This window comes from Candidozyma haemuli, assembly GCF_002926055.2.
Source record: "Candidozyma haemuli strain B11899 chromosome Unknown D_2014730914, whole genome shotgun sequence".
Classification (NCBI taxonomy): domain Eukaryota; kingdom Fungi; phylum Ascomycota; class Pichiomycetes; order Serinales; family Metschnikowiaceae; genus Candidozyma; species Candidozyma haemuli.
The window spans coordinates 820,974-846,508 of record NW_020289911.1 but is presented as its reverse complement, the minus strand read 5'-3'; the positions used below and the strand labels follow the sequence as shown (position 1 = coordinate 846,508).

The window sequence follows — 25,535 nt, the reverse complement described above, 5'->3', positions numbered from 1 at the left end:
AAAAGCTCCGTTTTAGTGGCCAGAACCGATTTGGTTCGTCTTGGTGCTTGTTAGTAGGTGCGCAACGGTTGCAAAATATGCCCTTACAAGGCTCGTACAGCTTGTACTAAGCTTTGGGAACTCCGACGAGGCACTATTTCTCCGATTCTCCGCCCAAACTCAACTCTACACTGCTACAATGGAAGTGCTTACTTTAGTGAAATTAAACCTGCTGCCCCTTTTTCAATGGCACCACTACAAGTGGATACGATGGCTGCGAAATATACTGATCCCACTACGATAAACGATCCCCCAATGCATTAACGAAACGTACTTTTGTCTATTTTTTCAAACAATACCTAATTATCCATCAGCACGGTGGCATTGGCCTCTCTGGTATGGCCCATCACATACAAAGCATTCTGCCAGTCGCTGCCATCTGCCCTCTCCGCGGCCTCCTCCAAGTTCTTCGCAATCCCTGCCTTCAAGTGCCTCTGCACAATCCTCTCCCTCACTATCTCTGGCGCCGTCTGAACCACCCAGAGCTCATCCACCACAGAAGCCAACTCCAGCCATGGCTCGTCCTTCAACCCCACGTAGTTGCCCTCCACAAACACAACCTTTGCCAGCGGCTCAATACAAATATCATTCTCTACAGGGTCTTTCTTAGCATGGTCAAACAGCGGCGCCCAGACGGTTTCGCCAGCCTTGACTCGCTTCACACTGGCAACAAACCTGGCGCCGTCAAAGGTGAAGGGCGCTCCGCGCCGCCTGAAGGCCTCGTCTGGGTTATCGAATCGCGCCAATTGCTCACGGTAAAAGTGGTACCCGTCCTGCGGAAGCACCCTAGTCTCCACTCCGCACGAAGTTAAAACTTCAACCATTCGCTCCACAAGCGTCGACTTGCCTGCTCCTGGGACTCCAGCCACTGCGACAATCACCCTGTCTTTGTTTTCGAGAAGCGCTTGGACTCGCTGCTGCAACTGAGCAAGCTGGCTGCTTTCGTAATGCGACATGGCAATCAATTGAAAGAACAAATGTATCTGGTGCCTTCAAGGTGGTTGGTGGATGCTCGCCGTTTTATGTACGCATTCCACCTCGACTGCCCCGCGAACGCTGCCTATTCTTGTTACCTCTCGGATTTGAGCACTGTGTGGGCCGAAACCTGTTCTAGTGAGGAGGTGGCGGAGAAGGCCCGTGGGCTTGGGATTCTGAGGGTCGATGGAGAAACTTTACGTTATTTGGGTAATGAGCTACACGAGGCTTTTTATGAGAATGGTAATGTGCTGATAAAATCATCAGGAGACCATTATGTAGTGTCTGTGGAACTCTCCAACCTCACTTGGGAAATGCGGTTGCAAAAATTGGATGCCAATGGCACCGCTGCGTTTCTTGCTACGTTCAATGTATCTCAATTTGCAAATCACAGTTATCTTGCCTATAAGGCGTCTCAGCTTGAAAAGGCTCTAAGGGCAAAGGATAAGTATATCTTGTACTTGGAAGAGAACTACAAGACTGTGAATGGAACGGCGCTAATGGATAAGTATAAGCGTCAGAATTCGGGTGATGCACCTTTATTGGAGCCTTATTCACGGAGAGCTTTTGAATCTCGTGTTCATGAACTGTACGGCTCCTTGGCACGTAAATTAGAGGCAGATCCGTCGTCCTGGCCCTCTCTACTATGGGATGTCATCAGTTCAGTGTTTCAAGATGTGCTGACCTGGACAGCAGGTCTGTGGATCCATGGTGAAGGCGCACAGGAAGATCCAAAGGTAAAGACCGAGCCAAAGATAAAGCGAGATCCTGATAAGAACACCGAGCAAAGAGTTTTAAACGAGCTTAAAATGAAGACTGACCCAAAAGTTAAAAGCGAACCGAAAGTGAAGGTCGAGTCCGGCACTGAAGGTAATGAAACTGATGAAAGTGATGCAACTAAAAAGGGCGACTCTTCAGGTAAGCGTCGCCGTGTTGGTATTGTGGGCCGCAAGCGGCCTTCTAATGATAGCGAAGAAAGTGATGCAAGCGAGAAACCAGCCTCTCAAAAGTCTCCAACAAAAAGAAGGCGAGTTGGTGTGATTGGAAGGAGATAAGCATCTACCTCAGCGCTCTATGTGCTACGGCCATATCTGACCAGCGCTGCATGATGGTGCTCATCTGAGTAACTTGCCGACGATCCAACTCTTGCTCAATTAGACCTTCTAGAAACCCACTCCAGAATGATATGAATTCTTTCAACGACTCTCTGTCATCGGGTGGTGATGAGAACTCGAGTGGAGGGTACCTCGAGTCAAAATGCGATTTGTAGGTTGAGCTGCCAAAGTATTGATTAAAGACTGTTCGCCAGAATCTTGAGATTATGTCAACGACATCATGAAGTGATTCTATCTTATTGATATCGTATCCCCTGACGAGGTCCAAGTCCTCGCCATAACACAGTTTCATGCAATGCTGAATCATGGATTTTGTTAACATCAATACCTCGTTGTAGACTACTTCTTCAATCCTTTTGTTCGTATAGTCAGGTACTTCAATGCGTCTCTCCTTCACAACGGTGTGCTCTTTTATTTCACCAAAGCGGTGATAGTTTTCATGGGAGATCATCAGAGCGATCCCATCAGCAGTCATCCCCTGTCTATAACTGACTGTCAAGATTTCGTTCAGAAGTGCCTTAGTGCAGAGGTTCTTATCGTTAGTCATTAAAACCTGAATTGTCTTTGGATTCTCTCTTTTGATATAAAGAGCGCAGTCGAGAATAGCATCGTCTTTCGCAGCCAAACGATTAATCTTTTGATCCAATGACTGGCCGATCACCGCAGGATCTTTGGATGCAAAGCAATTATATATCCAGTCATTGGCCCATCTAGCTAAATGGCTCATGGACGTAGAAGAGATTCCGTTCTCCCTCTGGGTTCGAGATGCAGAGTTCTTTAAACCATCTAGTTCCTGAACCACCGTGGTTGGAATTACAATACGAAGTTTATGTTCTTTTGCCAACTTTCTCAAGTCATCAAGGACTCTCAAATGTGATAAAATGAAGTTGGTGTCCACAATTAAGTATGACATATTACCGCTCACGACGAATGTTTCCCTATGCACTAGATGCAATGCGTCCATGTCCATATCGTCTGGATCGAAGGCACCTGCCAATCTAGATGTCGAAACATAATCAGATATGGCATTTGCTTCGTTCACGCTGTCCATAGGTACCATTTCGATATCCTCTCGGTTGGCACTCTCTTCTGCAGCATCGTTTACTTTGGCATTGATGCGTCTATAGATGTATTCCACGGGCTTTTTTGATTTCTTGGGACTACCACTCGGTAGTACCCGCCTGCTATCCTTACTCAGGAGCCCAGTAGATGAGTACTTGGAGGGTAGAGCCATTTGGAGCTGTCCTTGGAATGTTAGTATTCTCTGCCGGGTTTGATTTCGCAGGCAGTAAGTCTAATCAGAAAAGACCCGTACATACAAAACTACATTTTGCAGCCATTATCGCAAATCGTTTACTATGCTAAATATGTGGGGAAATCAATGGTGGCTAGTATAACCAGTATAGTAGCACGGTAATTAAATGAGCTGTAAGATAAACTCAAAAGCGCTCACTGAGACGCTGATGACAATAATGATGATGATCATAGTGGTGATCCTGCTTGTGTTGGATTCGTTGATGCTATCACTGATGATGTTCAGGAACTCCAAGAACACTTTACATCTATCGTTCAAAACCAGAACTCGTTGTTCGATTTCAAGGTACTCGCGTACAGCGTTGTAAAGCGGATGCAATGCAGGTTCCAACGACCAAAAGAAGTCAGGTGTATCTAAAATCGAGCTTGACAAATTAACATCCACTCGCAACTTGAACAATTTACCTGACTTTTTAAGTAACTGTTGACGCTTTAAGCCTAATTTGCCTGTCAAAGCTAGCTTCTTTGGAAGCTTCGAAATCAGTTGTAAACTGTAGACCATACGGCTTTCAAACAAACATAGCTTGGTCAGCTGAGCAAGAGCATATGACATGGTGAGCTTGATAAGATGGTCGGCCGAACGCAAAGTGATCATGTCATTGTAAATTCTTGGCCTTTGGACCAGCGAGTCATACTCAAAATGGAATTCTTCGGTCTCTATTTCATGGTCACTAATTGGATTGACCAAAATAGGAACTGGGGAGAAGGCAAGATCCGCTAAGATATTCTTTTCATGGATCTCGGTGAAGTTCCAGAAAACAATGATACCATACTCGAGAACGAACATTTCTGCGTGGTGTTTGCTGACCTCTGCTTGAGCCTCATCTTTGTCCATACGGCTCAAGCTCTCTCTTTTCAGTGTATCGCTATGTGCACTAGACTTCTTGGAAGAAGATTCATTCTCGCTGTTGCTATCACTGTCAGTATCTTGAGGAGGTGCAAAGAATTGTGGCTCGGATGGGTCAAAAGGCCCACTGTTATCCGCATTTCCATCCTCGGGATCCATTGAGTAGTTCATTACATCCTCCGGAGTTTCAACTCCCGAATAGTACTCATATAAGTGATCAGTTTCCTCTGACTTTCTGATCATCTTCTCCATATAACGTTTACTAGGCAATGATTTAGCAGTATCATTTGACTTAACCCTGAATCCATCGGTTCCCGGAAGCAAGGGTAATGCATAAGGAACGTATAAAGCTTCGTCGTACAAACGAGGCTTAACTTCGTGAGTGTTCTGAAGAAACTCAATTAAAGCTGTGGTGTTGAACTCTTCGCAAATGAAATAAGCAGTTACTCTGCTAAACTCCTGTGCCCTGGCCTCCTTAGGCATAAGTTCTGCCCTACTTCTCTGGATCTGAGGAGTATCAGGCCTATCCAATGGAGGAGGAGACCCCACCCTTTGAGGCAGCAGAGGTCCACTGACAATGCCATGTTCATCAGGAATAAGAACCAACTTTTGAGAAGTCTTAGATGTTCTTGCAGGAAGGTTCTGTGACAACTTCGGTATACTTCTCATATTCCTCCTTCGTTGCTCTTGCAGGGAAACATTCTCTACTGGAGGCAGCGAAGGGCGAGGTGAAGAAAACCGAGAGCTTTGGTTTAGATTAGGAAAACGACTCTGGCCCGATGGAATATCACTTGAATTGCTAAGCAATTTATCCACCGAAATGTCAGCATATTTATTTGACCGAGCATTGAATCGGCGATGCAACGAGGAGCCATGAGGCTGGCCCCCATGACTTGAAACATGTGATGGAGTCAGCAGAGACAGAGACTGTTGCTGCTGCTGTTTCTTGTAGTTGTGACCTGCAAACGGAGCTCTGGCTCCCTTGACACTGTTACTTCTAGCATCGGTCACTAAGATCGAAGGTGATCTTTTAGCTGTAGGTCGCAGACCCTGACGCAGATCTTGGGAATCCGTATTTCGGCCATTCGACATCACAGGTGTATTGTCTCTTGTGGCAAAGTGGCCCTTTTGGGGGGTTACTGTTCTTGGTTTATCAATGGAAGCTGTTAGTGGTATCGCATCGGCAATCGGGTCATGTGACGAGCCACACAAGAAATCTAGATAGGTCGGAAAGAAACTTGATTGGGTCTTTTTAGGGTTGATTTGGTGGCCATAGTGTTTTCTTGTGAAGGTTTGATAACTGGTGGTATTCGTTTTTTGTTTCCTCAATTGACTGATTTTTGGGGTAGATTGGTGTTTTTGTATGGATCAAGAGCCTTCCCCTGAAATCCATGAACTTCATGCACTACAGAGAAAGAATCACTAAAATGGTTGACAGTGAAAACTGAAATAATAAGGAAAAATTTAGAAGAAGACTAATTGGGACAAACGAAGGAGCCATTAAAGATAGTACGTAGAGAAAATGAAGAAAAACTGCTTTTACCGTTCATTTGGTCTGCCTTTGACCTGGCTACTTAAGAGCATCAAAACGTCATTGGAGGGACAGTAGTAAGTCGCATTTTGCACCCATTTCAGCCTGGCCGACACATCTATGAACTAAAATGACAAACTGCTTATCAAATACTTGTGATTCTATCGGATGGTAAGAAAGGCGAAATTTTCCTTTTCAAGATCAAAAAACAGCCACCGCCAGCCCTTACAGAATTGGGCGAGAGAAAGAAAAAAAGCCGCTAAGATAAAAAAATCATCACGTGATTTCCATCAGCTAAATTTTCAGTTCTAGGATATTCTCAATCAGTCACCATAGTTCCATATACCAATGGCTACCGTTACAGTTGCCGCAAAGGCTCCATTCATAGCTTATTCTGCTATTATCGCTGCAGAGATCGTGAACTCGGACTCTGACAAAGCCATCACCGTTGAATTCGTCGATGAGAAGACCGCCGAGTCTGGTAAAGATGTCACCGTGAAGTACGTTGAGAACGGGAACACTGTCACTGGCGACAAGGAGGTTCTCTCTCAATTGTCTGCTTTGGCTCCTTCTATCAAGACCTCTGACGAGTCTGCCAACACTTGGGTGCAATTCGCATTCGAAAAGTTGGCTAACAAGAACTTCAAGGCCTTGGCTACTGACTTGGAGAAATTGGACGCCCACTTGAACTTCAGATCTTTCATTGTCGGCCACTCGCTTTCCGTCGCTGATGTTGCTATCTGGGGTGTCTTGAGAGCCAATGCTGTCATGGGCTCTGTTCTCAAGAACGAGGTTTACGCCAACGTCTCTAGATGGTACAACTTCATCGGTTCTGACTCTAGATTCGACTCCGTCGCCGAGAAGACCACGAAATCCATCAACGACTTGAGAAAGTCTATCAAGGCTGCTTCTGGTGCCAAGAAGGAAACACACAAGGCTAACTTCGAAATTGACTTGCCAAACGCTAAGATCGGCGAGGTTGTCACCCGTTTCCCACCTGAGCCATCTGGATACTTGCACATCGGACACGCTAAGGCTGCTATCTTGAACGAGTACTTTGCTCACGCTTACAAGGGTAAATTGATCATCAGATTCGATGACACCAACCCTACTAAGGAGAGAGTTGAATTCCAAGACTCTATCATTGAGGATTTGGCTTTGCTTGGTATCAAGGGTGACCAGATTACCTACTCCTCTGACTACTTTGACAAGATGTACGAGCTCGCTCTCGACTTAATCAAGGCCGGTAAGGCCTACTGTGACGACACTCCTCAGGAAAAGATGAGAGAGGAGAGAATGGTTGGTGATGCCTCTGCCAGAAGAGAGAGAACTGTTGAAGAGAATTTGAAGATCTTCACCGAGGAGATGAAGAACGGTACTGAAGAGGGCTTGAAGAACTGTTTGAGAGCTAAGATTGATTACAAGGCCTTGAACAAGGCTTTGAGAGACCCTGTCATCTACAGATGTAACTTGACTCCTCACCACAGAACCGGTTCTGAGTGGAAGATGTACCCTACTTATGACTTCTGTGTTCCAGTCGTTGACTCTATTGAGGGTGTCACCCACGCTTTGAGAACTAACGAGTACAGAGACAGAAACCCACAATACGAATGGTTCTTGAAGTCTTTGAACTTGCGTCACGTCCATATTTGGGATTTCGGCAGAGTCAACTTCATTAGAACTCTTTTGTCCAAGAGAAAGTTGCAATGGTTTGTTGACAAGGGATATGTCGGCAACTGGGACGACCCAAGATTCCCAACCATCAGAGGTGTCAGAAGAAGAGGTATGACCGTTGAGGGTTTGAGAAACTTCATCCTCTCTCAGGGTCCTTCCAAGAACATCATCAACATGGAGTGGTCCACCATCTGGGCCATGAACAAGAAGATCATCGACCCTGTTGTCCCAAGACATACCGCTGTTGACGCGAAGAATGCGGTGAAGGTTCTCCTTTCGAACGGCCCTGCCGAGCCTCAGACTGAAGAAAAACCAAAGCACAAGAAGAATGCAGACGTTGGTTTGAAGAAGGTCATTTTTGCCAAGAATTTGTTGATTGATCAAGCAGATGCTGCAACCTTCGCAGAAGGCGAGGAGGTTACTTTCATGGACTGGGGTAATGTCATTGTCAAAAAAATTCACAAGGACGGTGACATCGTGTCTTCTATCGACGCCGAGTTGCATTTGGAGGGTGACTTCCGTAAAACTGAGAAGAAGGTTACTTGGCTCGCTGACACCGACGATAAGGTGGAGGTTGAAGTTCACGACTTTGACCATTTGATCACCAAGGACAAGTTGGAGGAGAACGACAACTTCGAAGATTTCATCACCGAGAAGACCGAATTTGTTTCGACTGTTCTTGCTGACGTGAACGTTAGATCTTTGAAGAAGGACGACATTATCCAGTTCGAGAGAAAGGGATTCTTCAAGGTTGACGAGGGTCTTGACCAGGGTAAGATTGTGATGTTCACTATCCCAGATGGTAAGAAGAAATAGATATTCATAGTTTTCTAATAATGCACACTGATCGAGGAAATACAACCATATCTAGACCAGATACAAGAATCATATTTAGAAATATCTGGAACATCCTTCATAGTAAGATTTGAAGTTTCAGAAAACGGTAACAGTTTATCCTCTTCCTCGAAACAATAGAGGACAAAAAGTCTCGAAGAAGAAACGCCAAAGTCGAGAAGGTATTCTTGAAATGGTTGAATATAAAAGAATAATGCCGTACAATATACTTTCCATTTTCTTATAGAAAAGAATTCAGGAAAGCTAATCAGTAACTCAGATGGCTAACTCCTGCTCAGCGGTCCGAATACCTCGTTGTTCGAAAACACGGAATTCAAAATTCCTCCTTCTTTCCCCCAATCCAGTGGATATTGTGGCCAACTGCAACATGGGATTGTTGTCTACATTGCTCCTCAACGCCCATACCAGTACCACCTTTAAGAGCAGGACCGCGTCAACCAAGCCACGCTCTAAACGAGAGGCGCCACGGCCAAAGGTCAAGGAAGAATAGCAATAGAAGAAATCCAAATAAACATAACGAGGCTTTTCATGTGTTGGTGCAATTTTATGACGGAAACAGCACTCATCGAGACAGACACTCCTGGTACATGGTACCGAGAATGATATCGCGGCGATCTTTGTGGGGTAATAATACACGGTTTACAGCTCGAAGATCGTAAAATATGGCTTGCGTGTTCCTCGAGCACAATGTCAATTACAATGACAGAGTATCGAGAAAGGGGGTTACACATAGGTCTAGGCGCTTGTCAGAGTAGGTGCCATAAGAGGCCAAGCGACGATGGGAACTTGCGGCTCAATTCCCTGTGAAAGTGGCCCTACAGCATTGGTAACCCTGAGCCGTGACCAAAAGAGGAAGTTCGGCTTGGAACGTTCGTACCCCACTGAATAGCCAACCGAGCCATAAAACAAAGGTGTGTAGATTAGAGTGAAAAGCGAACATATTGACGCAAGATGGGTGCGCCAAATGAATTATGGGAATGCAATCGGTGCATCGAGGTGCGTGGGAATACACACTCCATGCATAACAGGGTCCCTCGTTCACAATTTTTCAGCAAGAGGAAATTGACTTCGACGTCATTCTAAGCCCTAAAGATCGGCGATAGATCGCCAGGGAAAGATTAAACTTTACTGTTGGTTAATCTTGCTGAATTAATCACATATGGCCGGAGCTCTTGATGGAATTCCGGTACACTTCAATGCAACATCATTGACCCTGGTATCAGCAATTCATCCTTACTAGTTTGGGAAGGTTGGATTCTTCTTCAGGAAGATATACGTTTACAAATACCCTTAAAGGGCTCTTGAAGGGAAGGCAGTCAATGGGAATGCAAGCACGGCAACCTCATCAATAATTCAGATAATAAATCATAAATTACAATCTAACGATTCTTTGTAGACCAACAATTCAGATTCACGATCACGATATTAAAACTACTCTTATAGTCATTTTAGGCAATCCTCACTTTCAAATCATTGTCGAAATGTATTGAGGTCATATTGTCGTCGAAAAAAAGGTGTGGCACGCCTTACTTGACAGCTGCATTTTGCAAATTCATGTTGTCAAACGACAATAGGCCAAAGCCCGAGAAGGCAATAAAAAGCCCAAAACATCAGAATGGATAGAGAAACAGAAGGCTTCTGGTAATACGCGCCGCTTCGGTGTAAGGTCTTTCTTTGTTGCCTAAAGATATATCATCCAGTAATTTCAGATCCTGGTATATTGTTGGAGAACGTTCGGAAAATAAACAAGAATGTTCTACAACAGCCACGATCAATAAGCCACGTAATGTAATTATCTAGAGGCTTTGTTGATTGAACTCTTGTTCACATTGGTTTCTCAACATGGCCTAGCCGATTCCACAACTGGCTTTCCACATTGTTGAAGTGATTCAGAAGTCTAGAGTTTCGAAAGATATGTTGAGCTGTAGCTAAAGGCCCCGCTTTTAATTGTATGGTTGGCCGGTCCAGCATGGTCATTACTGTCTTCTTTGCTGGACAAGTTTAGCGATTACATAATCTGAACAACCCGCCTGAAATGCAAGCCCCTAAAGCAACGCAAAACATATAGCAGTTTATCAAACTTCCTTCAAACACACGGCTATAAATCGAAATTTAGTTTGGGTAAAATTTCGCCAATTGGAATTAAGCTTACCTTGTGCACTAATCTAAGGTTTTAACTTTCCTCAACATTTTTGAAAGGAATGAGAGTCCATGCTGCAAGTTCGTTTACTTCAACACCAGTGGCTCTATTTTGGGTAACCGGCGTTTACATTCATTGGTGCAGCCCATTGATTAACGCTTTCATCAGTTGGCTTCTCCTCTTCTGAGACGGCAACCTATCAATAAGTCGTTGTTCTTTGTTCAACTTACGAACTCGGCAATATGAAGACAAGCTTCAATTCGCTCACTTTCAAAATATTCTCTTTTGTGTAGCTTCAGGATAGACGAGCAAAGCCTAGGTAAGACTCAGGTTGTACATCATGGCTGGACCTAAAGCCCCATTATCAAACGCGGAATCTAATGGAGGCAAGTGGTATAGCACTTCAAATTCACACTTTAATTACCATTGCCCGAAGTCGCTTTAGGCTCCATAGACAAAGTCTTTTTTTGGGCAACCCGGTTTCACATTGACTCTACCTTGCGACCAGCGAACTATATTTTTGGTACAATACATCTTGATGAAAAATCAGGCCCCAATGGGAAAACAGCGAGATGCAAGAATTCTGCTTGTGCAGCTTGCAGCAGTGCATGCCAATAAGCTGCCGCCTGAAAGCTGCACTTAGTCGAGGGTCCTTGTCAGTAAGACACAGAGGTCTTAGCTTTTTACCGAAAAAGTACGTCTCACTCACATGATGCACATGTTCGTTAGATCTGTCAAGGTTGGAGCGACGCGAATAACTGTACCAGGCTCTAGGCATTTTCGTAGAAGCTACACATCGTGTGACTAAAAATCCTCTACCTAAACGACATTTCGGTTAAACTTAGAGCATTCCAGAGTAATCCCAATTCGTAAATTACATTCCCCACGCAGCTTTTCTGGTGAACATACCAAGGAAGCCAATGCATGCTACTCATAACCATGCATAGACCTGCGTCTGTTTTCTTTCAACCCGCAGTTGTTTTTTTACTCTAGCCATATGGCTGCAAAAGTAAACCAGGTGCTATGTTAGTGGAATCACTTTGTTCTAATCATCCCCATTCCCGGCCTCCCACATATTCCCTTGCAATATTTAAATTCATCATCCCCAGGGATTTCTAGTCCTTTTTTTTTTTTTTTCTTTACATCCTTAATACCCAATATGCTTCCTCTTAATGTCTTGATGGCGACTTTGGCCCTGGTGGCCACTGTCAGTGCCAGGACAATTACTGGTAACACTGAATACCTGCAAAGCTGGGACTTTTCCTTAGGCCCTCTTACTATTGAGGAAGGCGTGTACCTCAAAATCAATAACAACACCCTTACTACCATTGGTGGTAACCTTGACAACAAAGGTGGTTTCTATATCACCTCCAGCAGCACCTTCCAGTCTGCTGTTGATATCACTTCAGGATCTATCCTGAACACTGGTGATCTTGCTTTCAGAGCCTTGAATGCTAACTTTGCTTCCAGGTACATCCTTAACAGTGTGGCCAGCTTTGAAAACACTGGTAACATGTGGTTCCAGATTTCGCAAGCAGCTTCAACTTCTCCATTTGCTGTGACTTCTCTTGCTAGCTGGAAGAATTCAGGTTTGATTTACTTCAGCCAAGAGAATGGCTCTCCATCCTCTGTGAGAATGAACCAAGCGGCTGGTGACGGTGTTAATGTCATCGAGAACACTGGTAATGTTTGTCTTGAAGGTACCAGATGGACTCAGTCTTCTAGTGTGCAAGGTGATGGATGTATCAGTGCTCTTACTCGTGGTGAAATCCAGTTGCAGGCAGCCGTCCTCAACTCGATTTTGACTTTCGACGAAGACCAAGCTATTTGGATGGAAGACACTACATCCAAGTTGTCTGTGACCGGATTGTCCGCTTCCCTCACTCATGTTCCTGTCATTGATGTGTATGGATTCGGAAATGCCAACAAGATTGAGGTCAACTTGGCCTTCAGCGGCCATGATTATGACGAAGAGCTGGGTATTTTGACTTTGAGCTTGGGACCTGGTTTCAGTGTTTCTTTCAACATTGGTCAAGGTTACACTACTTTTAACACGAATTCTAACCTCGGACTTTCCACTGAGATCTGGGCTAACTACCCTCCACCAAACGGTAAGCCAGACAGATGTGTTTGCAGAGAAATGCCAGAATTCCCGGCGAGGGTCCTTCCAGCTCTGAGCCACCCTCGTCTTCGGAGCCCACTGACGAATCGTCCACTCCAGGACCTGAAGAGCTGTCTACAACACCTGAGCCACTGATGAACTGTCGACTGCTCCTGAGCCTACCGACGAACTGTCAAGTGAGCCTCAACCAACTGACGAAGACTCTACCAGTGCCGGTCCTACTGACGATTCTACTGCTTCTGAACCCACGGATGACTCCACTTCCCAGGCCCCACTGACGATCTGACTTCTCAGCCAGGTCCTACTGATGATTCTACTGCTTCTGAACCTACCGATGACACTACTACTGCTGGCCCAACTGATGACACTACTACTGCTGGCCCAACTGATGACACTACTACTGCTGGTCCAACTGATGACACCACTACTGCTGGTCCTACTGATTCCGATAAAACAAGACCAACCGATGGACCATCCCTGAGTACCGCCCCTGGTGGCGGTGACAACGGTGGTGGTGATAACGGCGGTGGTGACAACGGTGGTGGTGACAACGGTGGTGGTGACAACGGTGGTGGTGATAACGGTAATGGCGATAACGGTAATGGCGGTGGTGGTGATAATGGCAATGGCGGTGACAATGGAAATGGATCTGGACCAGGAGGAGACGGCGACAACGGTAATGGATCTGGACCAGGAGGAGACGGCGACAACGGTGATGGATCCGGACCAGGAGGAGATGGTGACAACGGTAATGGATCTGGACCAGGAGGAGACGGCGACAACGGTGATGGATCCGGACCAGGTGGAGATGGTGACAACGGTAATGGATCTGGACCAGGAGGAAACGGTGACGATGGATCCGGTGACAACGGTTCAGGTCCAGATGACAACGGTTCAGGTCCAGGTGGAGACGGATCTGGAAATGGTTCTGGAGACGGTTCAGGCCCAGGCGGTGACGGTGCTGGATCTGGTAACGGTGGCGGAGCTGATGATGGATCTGGAGCTGATGATGGATCTGGAGCTGATGATGGATCTGGAGCTGATGATGGTGCCGGTGCTGGAGATGGTGCTGGAGATGGTGCTGGAGATGGTGCTGGTGCTGGAGATGGTGCTGGAGATGGCTCTGGAGATGGCTCTGGAGATGGCGCTGGCGATGGTGCTGGCTCTGGCTCTGGCTCTGGCTCTGGCTCTGGCTCTGGCTCTGGCTCTGGCTCTGGCTCTGGCTCTGGCTCTGGAGCTGATGATGGTGCCGGTTCTGATGATGATTCTGGATCTGGTCACATCTCCACTTACGAGGGCCTGGGAGCTAAGGCATCTGCTGGTATCCCAACAATTCTCGCTGTTGTTGCTGGTTTGCTTGCCTTGTAAGCAGATATGGTACTCCAAAACACAGCATTTTCTTTCGCTTTTCACTTTTGTTGGTTTTCAAGCATTCTTCAACATTTCATTCTTTTCGATACCAATATTCAACACAGATTGATCTTGTCCATGACGACACCCATACTTTAATGCAAGCTTCACTTCATGATATAATCCTTAAGTATGCAGCCAATTAAAGATAATTTTGATGATAATAACGAATTGTCCATGGTTCAATTCAACTAGATATGTCTCTTCTGTACTCTTCTAGGCCTCAATTGAAAGGGACAATATTGCCGCACAAAGTAGGACAATAAGTTTCAGGAACATTCACCTGGTGACCTGGTGGATCAATAAGACAAGATCTGGGTTGCCCGCTACTGCTGCTTAGGCAGATCATACCCAACGAGGAGCTTTCCTCGAGAGCCAATAGCCACTGTAAAACTTCTTCCATGAGTACGAAAGGCTTAATAGACATCTGGAAGGGTGGCAAAGTCCCGTTCAACGTCTGGTTCAACACAATTGCTGCAAAATCACCCTGAATCCCACTTGTTAGACGTTTTCCGCGGGTTTTGCTCAAAATTAAGCATCCCAGGCAACAAATACGTAAATAGGGATCAATTTGAACTAGTTACTAAAAGAATAGACCAATTTTGAACATTTGAGCAAACCTGACTTGGCAAAGTGCGCGCGCAAAATCACGTTACAGAAAGGAGGGTTGGCCGAGTGGTCTAAGGCGGAAGACTTAAGATCTTTTGGACGGTTGTCCGCGCGAGTTCGAACCTCGCACCCTTCATTATTTTTTTTTTTTTTTGCTTAGTCCTCAATTGCTATATTGATTCCAGCCTGACCACCTGAGCCGCAGCCGCGCACCATTCCGTCATAGTCAGTCCAGTTGGTGGACACTCTTGAATGTTGCAGTCAGTCTTAAGCTTTGTACAGTATATGGACAAAAGTCCATTCACAATTGCTAGCATACGCCCACCCCTCGATTGCTATACTGGGAAGTATATAAAGGGGGCAGTTTGTCGCCCCATAAAAGAAATTCTACCACCAACTTAAAAAAAACATTTCATAAAACAATGTCTCCTCAACCACACAAGATCTTCTACAAGGGCGAAGAACACGACTTTGTCATCTTCACTGAGAACCCAGACTTGATCCAAAAGTACAAGAAGGGTGACACCACAATTCCATTGGTTGACCTTGTGTCGGTGTGGAAGGTTTTCATCAACAGACAAGGAGGTGCTGATGGTATTTTGGATGAGGCATCCAGAAACGAATTGGAGAACGAGTTCGGTCCTAAGACCAAGGTTGATGATGCCATCAAGAAGATCCTAGATGAGGGCCAGGACAAGAGTCAGGTTGGCACCTTCGACGAGCAAAAGCCTGTGTAAGCCGTCTAGATCACGAAGTCATGATTCTATAAACAATAAAAATTATATCATATAAATTGCGATGCTGTAGTTTGGAGTGGGAGTGTTAGAGAAGTGGCAGTGTGGTGGGGTACCGAAAATCCAACCAACGGCTTCAGTAGGGTCAATTGGACTACAAGGGCAATCAAGAGAACTAGCTGAGAGTATCTGGACCAACCATTGAGCGCCATTGGCGTTTGTGGTCATAGTTTGTATTATGTTGGAGTAAGGTGACTGGCTGCAAACGAGCCACACCAGTGAGAAGTAAGTAGTTGAGGAAGAAGTGATGAAGATGAAAGAAAGGTTGAAAGGCCGAAACGAAGGTTAATTTCTCCTATAGAAACACTAGATTGCCAATTGATTAATTTTACCAGCTATTTCATGCTGGTATGGAGAATGCCTGGGTGGACTCTCCTGTGTACATCCCCCTGGTTAAGTATGTGAGTAGAACCCTGGAAACTGCGTAACCACTATCATTTAAGTATGAGTTCTAGGGCACTTCGAAGATTGGAAAGACAAAGAGAATCGGCTACTCCCGAGGTCGAGGAGCTGGCGTCTGATAATGAAGTGCAAAGAAAACCAGCAGTGAATCAATTTGCCTTCTTGGGTGCTGAAGGCGAAGAAGAGGTTGACGATAATGAGGAAGAGGAGGAGACAAAGGCTGAGGAGCAAGAACCAGCCGTTCCTGAAAAAGCTTCGGCTTCGAGAAAGAAAAATAAAAAGAAGAATAAGAAGAATAAGAAGCAGCAGCAGAAGGAGTCTGAGGAAGACGATGACGACTTGGACTCTTTCTTGGAAGAAGTCAGGAAGAGAGATCAAGCAGCTTCAAAGAGTGTATCAGTTGAAGCAGAAGATGCAGCCGAAGTTGATGATGACTTTGAAGCTGCTTATGACGATGAAGATCCTCCAATTGCTTATACTGCTGCTAATTACCTATACTTCACCACATCCAGGCTTAAACAGTCCTTACCTTTGTTATCGGTCAAGAATGTGAAGAACTTGGATCCTGATAACGAGCTTAAGAACCTTTTCGGTAATTTGAGTCTCGAGACTATTGATGACGCCAATAGTACCACGGCATTGTCTATATCTCCCGAAGTCTTGGCCCAGTTCAGGAAGATGGCTAGGCTTACAAGAGGATGGTCCGGAAAAGACCGCAGGAGTGTTCCCGGTACAGCAAGGAAACTTTTACTCTCAACTATCAAAGATGATTATCTTCCTACCGCTCAAAAGCAGGTCAACATGGAAGAACTTACCAAAGAAGATGTGGTGAATGTCTTGAGATACAAGGAGGAGGACGAGGGCTACGCTTTTCTTAAACTGAGAGTCGAAGCTGAGTCAAAACTTGGTATTCGTTACTTCAAATTCCTGAAAGTTCCATCTTCTTCTGATAGAATTGCCGATGCCAAATTCTATGCTTCCGTTGTGTTGACGCCGGATCCAGATGCCTTGATTCTGTTGCTTCAACGTCACCCGTACCATATTGAGGCACTTTTGCAGGTTGCCATGGTGTTCCTCAGACAAGGCAACAACAAAGCAACTAGTAATGCATTGGTCGAGAAATGTCTCTTCGTATTTGACCGTTCTTTCAACAAAAGGTTCCACGAGTTATTGCAAGATGGAAGATCTGAGCTTATCAGGCTACCTTACGAAACATTCACGAACAGACAGTTCTACCTATGTCTCTTCCGTATTATCACTGGTATGGCTGAGCGTTCCACATTTTTGACTGCCTTGAACTACTGTAAGCTTTTGTGGGGATTGTCGCCAGACAGTGATCCTTTGGGCGTCCGCTACTTTGTTGATCATTATGCTATTCTTAGCGAAGAGTACGAATGGCTTGTTAATGTCGCAAACAGTCCGCTTATTACTACTTACAGTTACTGGTATACCCCAGGCATTGCATTTTCCGAAGTGTTGGCGTTGCTTCACTTGGACAGAAAGGAGGAGGCAAAGAAGAGCTTGCGTAAGGCGTTTAGTGCACATACATACTGTGCCTACAACTTGCTCGAGACGATCGGATTGGCTTCTAATCTTCCATCGCTGAGCGACATCTCGAAGGGAGACTACATTGCTCTTTCTAGTGAAACATACCTCGTGAGAGCACCATTGCTTTGGAAGGAGCAGCTGCATAGACAATTCTTACACGATGAGTTACAGGCATTGTTCCAAGAGCATAAACTGCTGGGTGCCGGTTCATGGTTAGGTAAACTCTTCCCGCTGAAGCCGGATGACTCCTATATCCCAATCAACCTCATAAGATTTGCCATTTTGTCCGGAGAGAACAAAGTGCTTGCAAAGGTTCCAGAGAAGATCTTTGATAGGGACGATGTATTGGAGTACGACGTTCTTCCGCCTCGTGACGAAACTGTCTCCTACAACGCCATGACCGGCGTCGAGAAGTACGACGGAGTGACGGATACATTGTCACATCATCTCGACCCTTCGGTGTTGGAGTCACTTATCCAAAACCAAAGTGGAGCTCAAATGCTACTTGATTTGTTGGACATGGAACCAACAGAGCCCCAAGAGGGAGAGTGATCTAGCGCGATTGGCTGCAACATTGTCCGAAAGAAACCCTACAACAATGCAGTTGCGGAAAGTCCGGTCAATAATCTGGGCTAGCAATTAAGTCACGTCAAGAAATGCAGATTGTGATATCCCGGGCAATTTCTTTTCCCTATCAATCTGCCATTTCCCATTTATATAGAGCCATGCCGTTAAGGGTTGTACGACTCGTATGCGCGTGCGCATTGATAAAAACTCACCAGACCATCAACAGTGTCTGACTGCCACCAACAACTCAGCAGTAGCTCCTCGCCATGATTGCCATAGATTTCAATTTTGCTGAGGGCCAATGGCTGTACCATATTTCAACCACCTTCTTTGTGGGTGTCATCTTACCGCTTCTATATTACGTCTATGAAAAATACGTCACCTCCAGACCAAATAAGTACAACAAGCTCGAAGCACCTAAAAGACTCGTGTACCCCATTGCTGACGAGGCGAAGCCTCATTGGAAGGGTAAGAGATTATATCCACCAACGATTGGCTTACGTGTCCCAGGTGAGCCTTCCAAGATCCAGAGTTACTGTCCTGCAACGGCTCAGTACTTGGGTACTTTTGAATGTACTACCAGGAAGGAGATGGATGAACAGATCAAAAAGGCTGAGGTGGCTCAGAAGGAATGGGCCAAGTCAAGTTTTGTGGTAAGAAAACAGCTTTTGCGGACTCTTAACCAGTTTATTTTAGACAACCAACAAGACATCGCCAGAGTGGCATGCAGAGATAGTGGTAAGACCAAGCTAGATGCATCTATGGGTGAAATTATGGTCACTTTAGAAAAGATCAATTGGATTATTGCGCATGGCCAAAGAGCTTTGAGCCCATCTGCCCGTGCTGGGCCTTCATCTTTACTCATGGGCCTTATGAAGCATGCCGAGGTTCGCTATGAACCCATGGGAGTTATCGCAGCTATCGTGTCATGGAACTATCCTTTGCATAATCTTATCGGCCCTGTGTTGGCTGCATTGTTCAGCGGAAACGCTATAATAGTTAAGTGCTCTGAACAGGTGGTTTGGTCATCAACGTGGTTCATTGGTATGATCCATGCTGCCCTTCGTCTGCTTAACTTAAGTGAAGACCTTGTTCAGTTATGTTACTGTTACCCTGAAGACGCTGAATATTTCACTTCCCACCCAGGCTTAAAGCATATTACTTTCATTGGCTCGAAGCCAGTCGCCCAGAAAGTTCTACAAAGCGCTTCTACCGAATTGACTCCTTGCGTCATTGAATTGGGTGGTAAAGACTCTGTTATTGTCTTGGATGACATCGCTGACTACAAGCCGCTTTCTTCAGTCTTATTGAGAGGTACTTTCCAGAGCGCAGGCCAAAATTGTATTGGTATAGAACGTGTCATCTGTCTTCCTAAGGCCTATGAGAAGTTGGTTCCAATTTTGGAAGAAAGACTAGGCTCATTCCGTCTTGGCTCTGATATTGATCAGCTAGATGAAATTGATATGGGCGCTATGATATCCGATAATCGGTTTTCTGCTATTGAAGAGCTTATTGAGGATGCAGTTTCTAAAGGTGCCCGCCTTCTTGCTGGTGGTAAGCCATATCTGCATCCAAACTACCCCCAAGGCCATTACTTCGAGCCTACTCTCTTGGTTGATGTCGACACATCTATGAAAATTGCCAACACTGAGGTTTTCGGCCCTGTGCTCACGATGATGAAAGCAACAGACGCTGATGATGCCGTTAAAATCTCTAACAATACTGAATACGGTCTTGGAAACTCTGTATTTGGCTCCTCCTTCAAACAGTGTGACGAGATTGCCCAGAGACTCGAGTCTGGTAATGTTGCCATTAATGACTTTGCTACATTCTACGTCTGCCAACTTCCGTTTGGTGGAATCAAGAAATCCGGTTACGGTAAGTTCGGCGGTGAAGAGGGTTTGACAGGTCTTTGCAATGCCAAGTCTGTCGTTATGGACAAGCCACTCTTGAGACTCCTTGGAGTCAAGACGGCCATTCCTCCACCAATTGACTACCCTATTGCTGACGATAAAAAGCATGGGGATTCGTCAGCGGGCTCAACACCGCAAGTTACGATTCAAGATTCTGGAAGATTGTGAACGGGTTTAAAAAATTAGCCAAGGGCGGTGCCTGAGGCAATCTACGATGCACATAGACTAAAAACGTTTAATAAAAGTAATCACCGGGATCGCAAGTAAGCACAAGCTCACCAACTAGCGAATGTATGAATGAGAAGTAAATCATCTATGTTGTTCAAGCATTGGTGTGCAACTCAGGAGTAGGGTTGGCAGCAGCGTCAATCAACACCTTAACAACATCCTTCTTCTTTTGCTGGTATTGCTTCTTGATGTCTTGCAACTCCTTCTCAACCTGAGCATCAGCATCCTTCTCAATGGAATCGTTCAAGCCAGCATGATCGTCCTCGTACTTCTTCAACTGTGCTTCCTTTTGTTCCTTGTACTGGTCAATTTCCTTCTGAGCATCCTGCTTGGCGGTCTTCAATCTGGCCGTTCTGTACTTTCTGGCCTCATTGACAATCTCAGCGGCCTCCTTTTCCGTCTTTAACAATGATTGAATGCTGGAAGACATTTTATTCTAATGAACACTTGATCGTGGTACTGATAGGTGCTATCTGCGGTGGCCTCAGATTAGTGAACATTCGAATTTTGGTCACATGACCAAACGGCCTCTACGAAGTAGTACATTTTTTTTGTTGTCTTTTCGCAGCCATTTTTTATATAATACAAGATTTCTATGTAGCTCAATACTCCAGATCGAGTATGAGCCAATATTATTTATGCAATTATTCGGCGTAGTAGCCTTCGGCAATGTAACGCAACATGTACTCATCGATGTGTCCCACACCTTCGTCATAGTCAGCGTCATCCAAATTGCCTCCTTTAACTCCACGAGGTCCCTTGGCCTTGGGGTCCTCTTTATTCTCTTCGTTAAAGTCTTCATCATCAACAGCGACTTCTTTCATGGCTTCCTTAGCAGCGTTACGATCTGCCTCGTCTTCGGCTTGTGCCAAGATGTCCACATTAGCACTGTCACCAATTGGGTTGTCGGGTAAGTCTGAAATAATGCTGGTGTCGCTAACCAAGTCTCTCACAGAGAACTTACCCAAGTAGTCTGTCGTGAACTCACCCTCTTGAATAACAACGTTATCCAATTGCCTCTTCTGGTTAGCCTTCTTCAAAATGTTGGATTCGATAGTGTATTCGGAGACGAAACGGTAGATGTGAACGTCTCTCAGTTGTCCAATTCTGTGACAACGGTCCTGACATTGTTTATCCATAGCGGGATTCCAATCTGAGTCATAGAAAATAACGGTATCGGCACCTGTAAGATTGATACCAAGACCACCGGATCTTGTGGATAAGATGAAAACAGGAATTCTAGGGTCTCTGTTAAACTTCTCTGTCAATAATTGACGATCTTCAATTTTCGTAGCACCGTCCAAACGCATGTACCTGTGTCCGTGAATGTTAAGGAATTGCTCCAAAATGTCCAACACTTTAGTCATCTGAGTGAAAATCAATGCTCTATGACCCTTTGGAATCAAATCTTGCAACAAAGCAGCAAGCTTTTGTAATTTACCACAGTCAAACTGAAGAAGTTGCTTATCTGGGAACGCGATCGAAAGTTTGACTTGAGCCTGATGGAATGGGTTGGTAATTGCCTTCTCTTGGACTCCTGAGCGAACAGCATATTGAGTTTCCACAGGGATAAGTTGATCCTTCATATCAAGAGCCACAACACTGGGCGTCACAACACCGTACTTCTCAATCGTATCCTTCATAATCTCAGCCCTCTTTGGTATGTCGTAGATCATGGATTCGAATAACTCGCAACGAGTCTCTGTGTAAGCACCCTTCAATCTATCGAGCACCGTCGCTCCATAAAGAGGGATTCGAGAACACCTCAAATTGTTGAGGTATAACCAATGCTTCAATCTGTCCCTGTGTTCAATCTGCTCTTGCAACTTCAAAAACTTGTTCAACTGAACGACGTCTGTGTAACTAGGATCTTGCGCTTCCTTACCCTTGGCAATTATGTCGTCGAGATATTGAATCTCCTTCTCTATCTCCTTGCTTGACTTCAAACGCTCACGTCCTTCTGCAGCAAACCAATTCAAGTCGTCACTTCTGGTGACATCCAAATTAAGGACAGAAAAGTTAGCGTTCTTACCAGGGGCATCGGCCAAAAGTCTTTTGACAGTCAGATCCTGGACCTTGAAAGTATTTGATACATTCCTAGGAACAGCGAAGGAGGTGACAATAGGACGAACTTCGAAAAGATCAGGATGATTGCAGACTTTTCTCAATTGCATCAAACAATTGATGATGGAAAGGAAGTTTCCTGAAACCAAAGTCTCCTTTGTTTTAGCTCGTGACATGAAATCGTCATATAAATATCTTTGACGTTTTGACAAACGGCAGTAGACAATATGCTCATATTTGCCAGGCATCTGCTTCTCAACATCTTTCTTAAGACGTCTTAAAAGGTATGGACGCAAAACCTGGTGCAATCTTGCTACCGTATTCTTTGTCTCTTCGTCCAAGCGACCAGTCACATTCTCATCCATGACATCTCCCGTACCAGTTTTCTCAAGAATTTTGTCCACTGGTTTACCGAACCACTGTTGAAAGTCTTCAAAATTAGCAAAGCCGTCAGGCATCATCTGATCCACCTTTGAAGATGGCATAAGGAAGTACAACAAAGACCATAACTCCATAAGATTATTTTGCAATGGTGTACCGGTAAGCAACAATCTATTCTCTGTGTTGAAATTGAGCAAAGCTTTCCATCTGTTGGAACGGAAATTCTTAATGTTGTGAGCTTCATCCAAAATCATGTATCTCCACTTACGACGCTTGAATGAAGAATGGTCGTGCACAACTAACTGGTAAGATGTGATACAGACATGGAAGGTATCTATCTTGTTCCAACCCTTCCTCTTCCTAGCTCTTTCTTGTGGAGAACCATAATATGTCAACACTTTAAAACCAGGAGCAAACCTTTTGAACTCCATTTCCCAATTAAGCATCACGGAAGTGGGTACAATGATTAAATGAGGTCCCCAAATATGATGTTCACATGCAAGGTATGAAAGTAATGCAATTGTTTGGATAGTCTTACCCAATCCCATCTCGTCAGCAAGAATACCATTAGTGTCATTGTTGTACAAACTGGCGAGCCAGTTGAGACCTTGCTTCTGATAAGGACGCAAAGTACCTCTGAGTAATGATGGAACAGGAACATCCTTGACCTTGAGACCATTGATTTCCTCGATTTTCTCCTCCGCAGTGGGGGTCTTGGGCTCCTCGTCTTCAACTGTTGAACCTTCACTTTCTCCTTCGTCGACAACCTTATCTTCGGAAGGTTGGTTGTAGAGCGAAGCAAGACCTCCGGAGTTTGCACCATCCTCACTCTCGGACATGCTCACATCTTCTTCCTCCGATTCAGATGAACTCTCCTCCGTCATCAGATCGTCTGATTGCTCAGACTCAACGAGTCTCTCGTCTTTTTCATTAGCCATATCGGCAATAAGCTTCTTCTGATCTTCAGTGTATTCAGCTGGAGTGGATGGCGTTAATTCCTTGACATCTTTACCATACAATGCAGCAAGACCGCCCGATTCCTCACTAGATTCGACCTCATCTTCATCAGCTTCTTCTTCGGTCTCCATCCGCGATGATGCTTCGACAGAGCTTTCCATGTCTGCATACTTCTTCTTCAACTCTTCTATGGTACACTCACTGTCTGGTTTGTCAAAAGCATTAGAGTCCAGGTCACCATCAGAATCTGATTCTGATGATGAGAAATTTTCGGAGTCCTGCTCCTGCTCATCGTCATCATCATCTGAATCAGCTTCACCGGCAGTAGTGTTCTCTTCGGACTTATTGAGCTGGGCTTCAAGAAGTTGTGTGGAGTGTTCGAGCATTTTACTCAAGTGCTCCCTGCCTTCTCTTTGTTTGAGCTCTTCTTCCTTTTCATGTTGAATATGACGGTAAACCTTATGCGCTTGAGACCAACGCTTCTTGACGGATTGAATGGCGAGACGACTGATCTTCTTAAGATTTTGCTCGCGTTCTTTAGCTAATCTCTCTTTCTCACCTCTCTTTTTTCTAAAGTGCTGGTCGACCATCTGGGCAACTTTTCTAGCTCTAGCTTGATGCAGCCTCCTCATTTGTTGATGAATCTTAGAAAACGAGGCTCCCTGTTCGACAAAATAGTCCTGGAAAGTCTGATCATTTGTAGCTCCCTGTATCTTTGGAGCAATGCAACCGGTGTCCCTAAAAGGATCGGAGTAAAGTTTCTGGTTTGAAACGTTTGGAAGCATTACCTTCCTTCTTTCAACTCTGTCACCATTAAGTTCGAAACGTTCCTCAACTGCAACCTTTTCATATAAACGTTTTAGGAGATGACGTTGATTGTCAAGTACAGTCTCATACTCTTCAGGAGTATTGCCATAGTCTGGATTGGTGTCATCGACAATAGGGGCCTTGAATTTTTCGGAAAGGAAAGTGGAGAGCTTGTTTTCGACTGTAGGAACATGGAAGTTGTCGTTGTTACTTGCAATGACCTGAAGAGGCTCAGGGTCGTAGGGAGTGATTTCTCTCTGACTGTCGCCACTTCGTATGTCATTCTCATTACCTTCCAGAGGACGCCACAGAGGGATATGGGATGGATGCGTAATTTTGATGGAAGGAACGGTGAAACTTATCTGTTTGAGCTTGTAGTTGGTGTTTACGTCCATATCATACTCTTCCTCGGACTCCTCCTCCTCTGCTTCTTCTGCAGGCGCTGAATCGGAGAGCTCCTCTTCAGACTCAATCTTGGGAGTAACTGGAGCCTTCTTTTTGCCTTGCTTTTTGGTCGCTTTAACAGGAGGGGCATGTTCAACTGGTTTACGTTTGGAAGTTGCACTGCTGAAATCAAGCAATGAAGTCTCTTTGCTAGTACTCTGTTCAATAACAGAATCCATAAAAGGATACTTTGTTCGAAGCATCTCTTCTCTTTCCATGATCTTCTTCTTCTGCAAACGTAGTGGTATATCATCCATGTTTTCGAGAGATGATTCATCCCATATAAGTTTATAGTCATTCTGATTGATGAAATATTCTAGAATTTCAGGAATCTGGTCGTTGAGTGCCTGAGAAAAGTCTCTTGGCTTCCATTCAACCAAGGACCCGTACTCTTTTAGCTGGAAGAGCTCGTTCAAACTAAGGTTGAAATCAGTGATTGTATCAACGAGATTCTGTTCCAAACCTAAATTTTCGGACTTAACTTCCTCTATCTTAGGTTTTTTATTTGGATTCGCCTTGCCATCGCCATTTATGCTTCGTTTTGAGGCGTTGAGTTGATTTGAGTAATCCACAGTGGCACCTCTTGTGCTCCTTTTGGGAGGACCCAGAGAAGACTTGTCCGGGCTGACCCTACTTCTGCCATGCCCATTCGATACCATATTGTTGATCGTACGGACGAGAAGGTACAAGTCTAGATAGGCGTTGAGGAGGTATGTTCAAAATGTTTATCATGAAAGAAGAGACGAGTAGGTGTTAAGTGCAGGAATATCTCAGGGTGGAGTCTTCCTACTGATCGGAC

The 25,535-nt window shown here is 45.0% G+C and overlaps 10 protein-coding genes and 1 non-coding gene across 11 annotated transcripts; 7 read left to right on the top strand and 4 right to left on the bottom strand. All coding sequences in view use genetic code 12, as the record gives it.

Annotated features, from left to right (window-relative positions):
* Positions 1-338: 338 nt before the first annotated feature.
* CXQ85_002811 (uncharacterized protein) lies at positions 339-995 on the bottom strand (the record flags this gene model as incomplete). Its single annotated transcript, XM_025486474.1, has 1 exon — positions 339-995. The coding sequence occupies one exon, from the start codon at positions 993-995 to the stop codon at positions 339-341; it is 657 nt and encodes a 218-aa protein (XP_025344024.1).
* A 333-nt stretch (positions 996-1,328) lies between these two features.
* CXQ85_002810 (uncharacterized protein) lies at positions 1,329-2,069 on the top strand (the record flags this gene model as incomplete). The annotated part of the gene is made up of 1 exon (XM_025486473.1): positions 1,329-2,069. The coding sequence occupies one exon, from the start codon at positions 1,329-1,331 to the stop codon at positions 2,067-2,069; it is 741 nt and encodes a 246-aa protein (XP_025344023.1).
* A 95-nt stretch (positions 2,070-2,164) lies between these two features.
* On the bottom strand, positions 2,165-5,382 carry CXQ85_002809 (uncharacterized protein; the record flags this gene model as incomplete). The annotated part of the gene is made up of 3 exons (XM_025486472.1): positions 2,165-2,219; positions 2,246-3,270; positions 3,583-5,382. The coding sequence occupies 3 exons, from the start codon at positions 5,380-5,382 to the stop codon at positions 2,165-2,167; spliced, it is 2,880 nt and encodes a 959-aa protein (XP_025344022.1).
* Positions 5,383-6,169: 787 nt separating this feature from the next.
* GUS1 (glutamate--tRNA ligase) lies at positions 6,170-8,311 on the top strand (the record flags this gene model as incomplete). Its single annotated transcript, XM_025486471.1, has 1 exon — positions 6,170-8,311. One exon carries the CDS (start codon positions 6,170-6,172, stop codon positions 8,309-8,311), a length of 2,142 nt encoding a protein of 713 aa, XP_025344021.1.
* A 3,338-nt stretch (positions 8,312-11,649) lies between these two features.
* CXQ85_002807 (uncharacterized protein) lies at positions 11,650-13,980 on the top strand (the record flags this gene model as incomplete). Its single annotated transcript, XM_025486470.1, has 3 exons — positions 11,650-12,700; positions 12,741-12,827; positions 12,881-13,980. 3 exons carry the CDS (start codon positions 11,650-11,652, stop codon positions 13,978-13,980), a joined length of 2,238 nt encoding a protein of 745 aa, XP_025344020.1.
* A 703-nt stretch (positions 13,981-14,683) lies between these two features.
* Positions 14,684-14,767, top strand: CXQ85_002806. The gene has a single exon. It is a non-coding gene; the product is annotated as a tRNA-Leu (tRNA).
* A 286-nt stretch (positions 14,768-15,053) lies between these two features.
* Positions 15,054-15,368, top strand: CXQ85_002805 (uncharacterized protein; the record flags this gene model as incomplete). Its single annotated transcript, XM_025486469.1, has 1 exon — positions 15,054-15,368. One exon carries the CDS (start codon positions 15,054-15,056, stop codon positions 15,366-15,368), a length of 315 nt encoding a protein of 104 aa, XP_025344019.1.
* A 501-nt stretch (positions 15,369-15,869) lies between these two features.
* CXQ85_002804 (uncharacterized protein) lies at positions 15,870-17,927 on the top strand (the record flags this gene model as incomplete). The annotated part of the gene is made up of 1 exon (XM_025486468.1): positions 15,870-17,927. The coding sequence occupies one exon, from the start codon at positions 15,870-15,872 to the stop codon at positions 17,925-17,927; it is 2,058 nt and encodes a 685-aa protein (XP_025344018.1).
* A 281-nt stretch (positions 17,928-18,208) lies between these two features.
* On the top strand, positions 18,209-20,023 carry MSC7 (meiotic recombination directing protein; the record flags this gene model as incomplete). The annotated part of the gene is made up of 1 exon (XM_025486467.1): positions 18,209-20,023. The coding sequence occupies one exon, from the start codon at positions 18,209-18,211 to the stop codon at positions 20,021-20,023; it is 1,815 nt and encodes a 604-aa protein (XP_025344017.1).
* A 154-nt stretch (positions 20,024-20,177) lies between these two features.
* Positions 20,178-20,513, bottom strand: VMA10 (H(+)-transporting V1 sector ATPase subunit G; the record flags this gene model as incomplete). Its single annotated transcript, XM_025486466.1, has 1 exon — positions 20,178-20,513. One exon carries the CDS (start codon positions 20,511-20,513, stop codon positions 20,178-20,180), a length of 336 nt encoding a protein of 111 aa, XP_025344016.1.
* Positions 20,514-20,727: 214 nt separating this feature from the next.
* On the bottom strand, positions 20,728-25,395 carry SWR1 (chromatin-remodeling protein; the record flags this gene model as incomplete). Its single annotated transcript, XM_025486465.1, has 1 exon — positions 20,728-25,395. One exon carries the CDS (start codon positions 25,393-25,395, stop codon positions 20,728-20,730), a length of 4,668 nt encoding a protein of 1,555 aa, XP_025344015.1.
* Between the last annotated feature and the right edge of the window lie 140 nt (positions 25,396-25,535).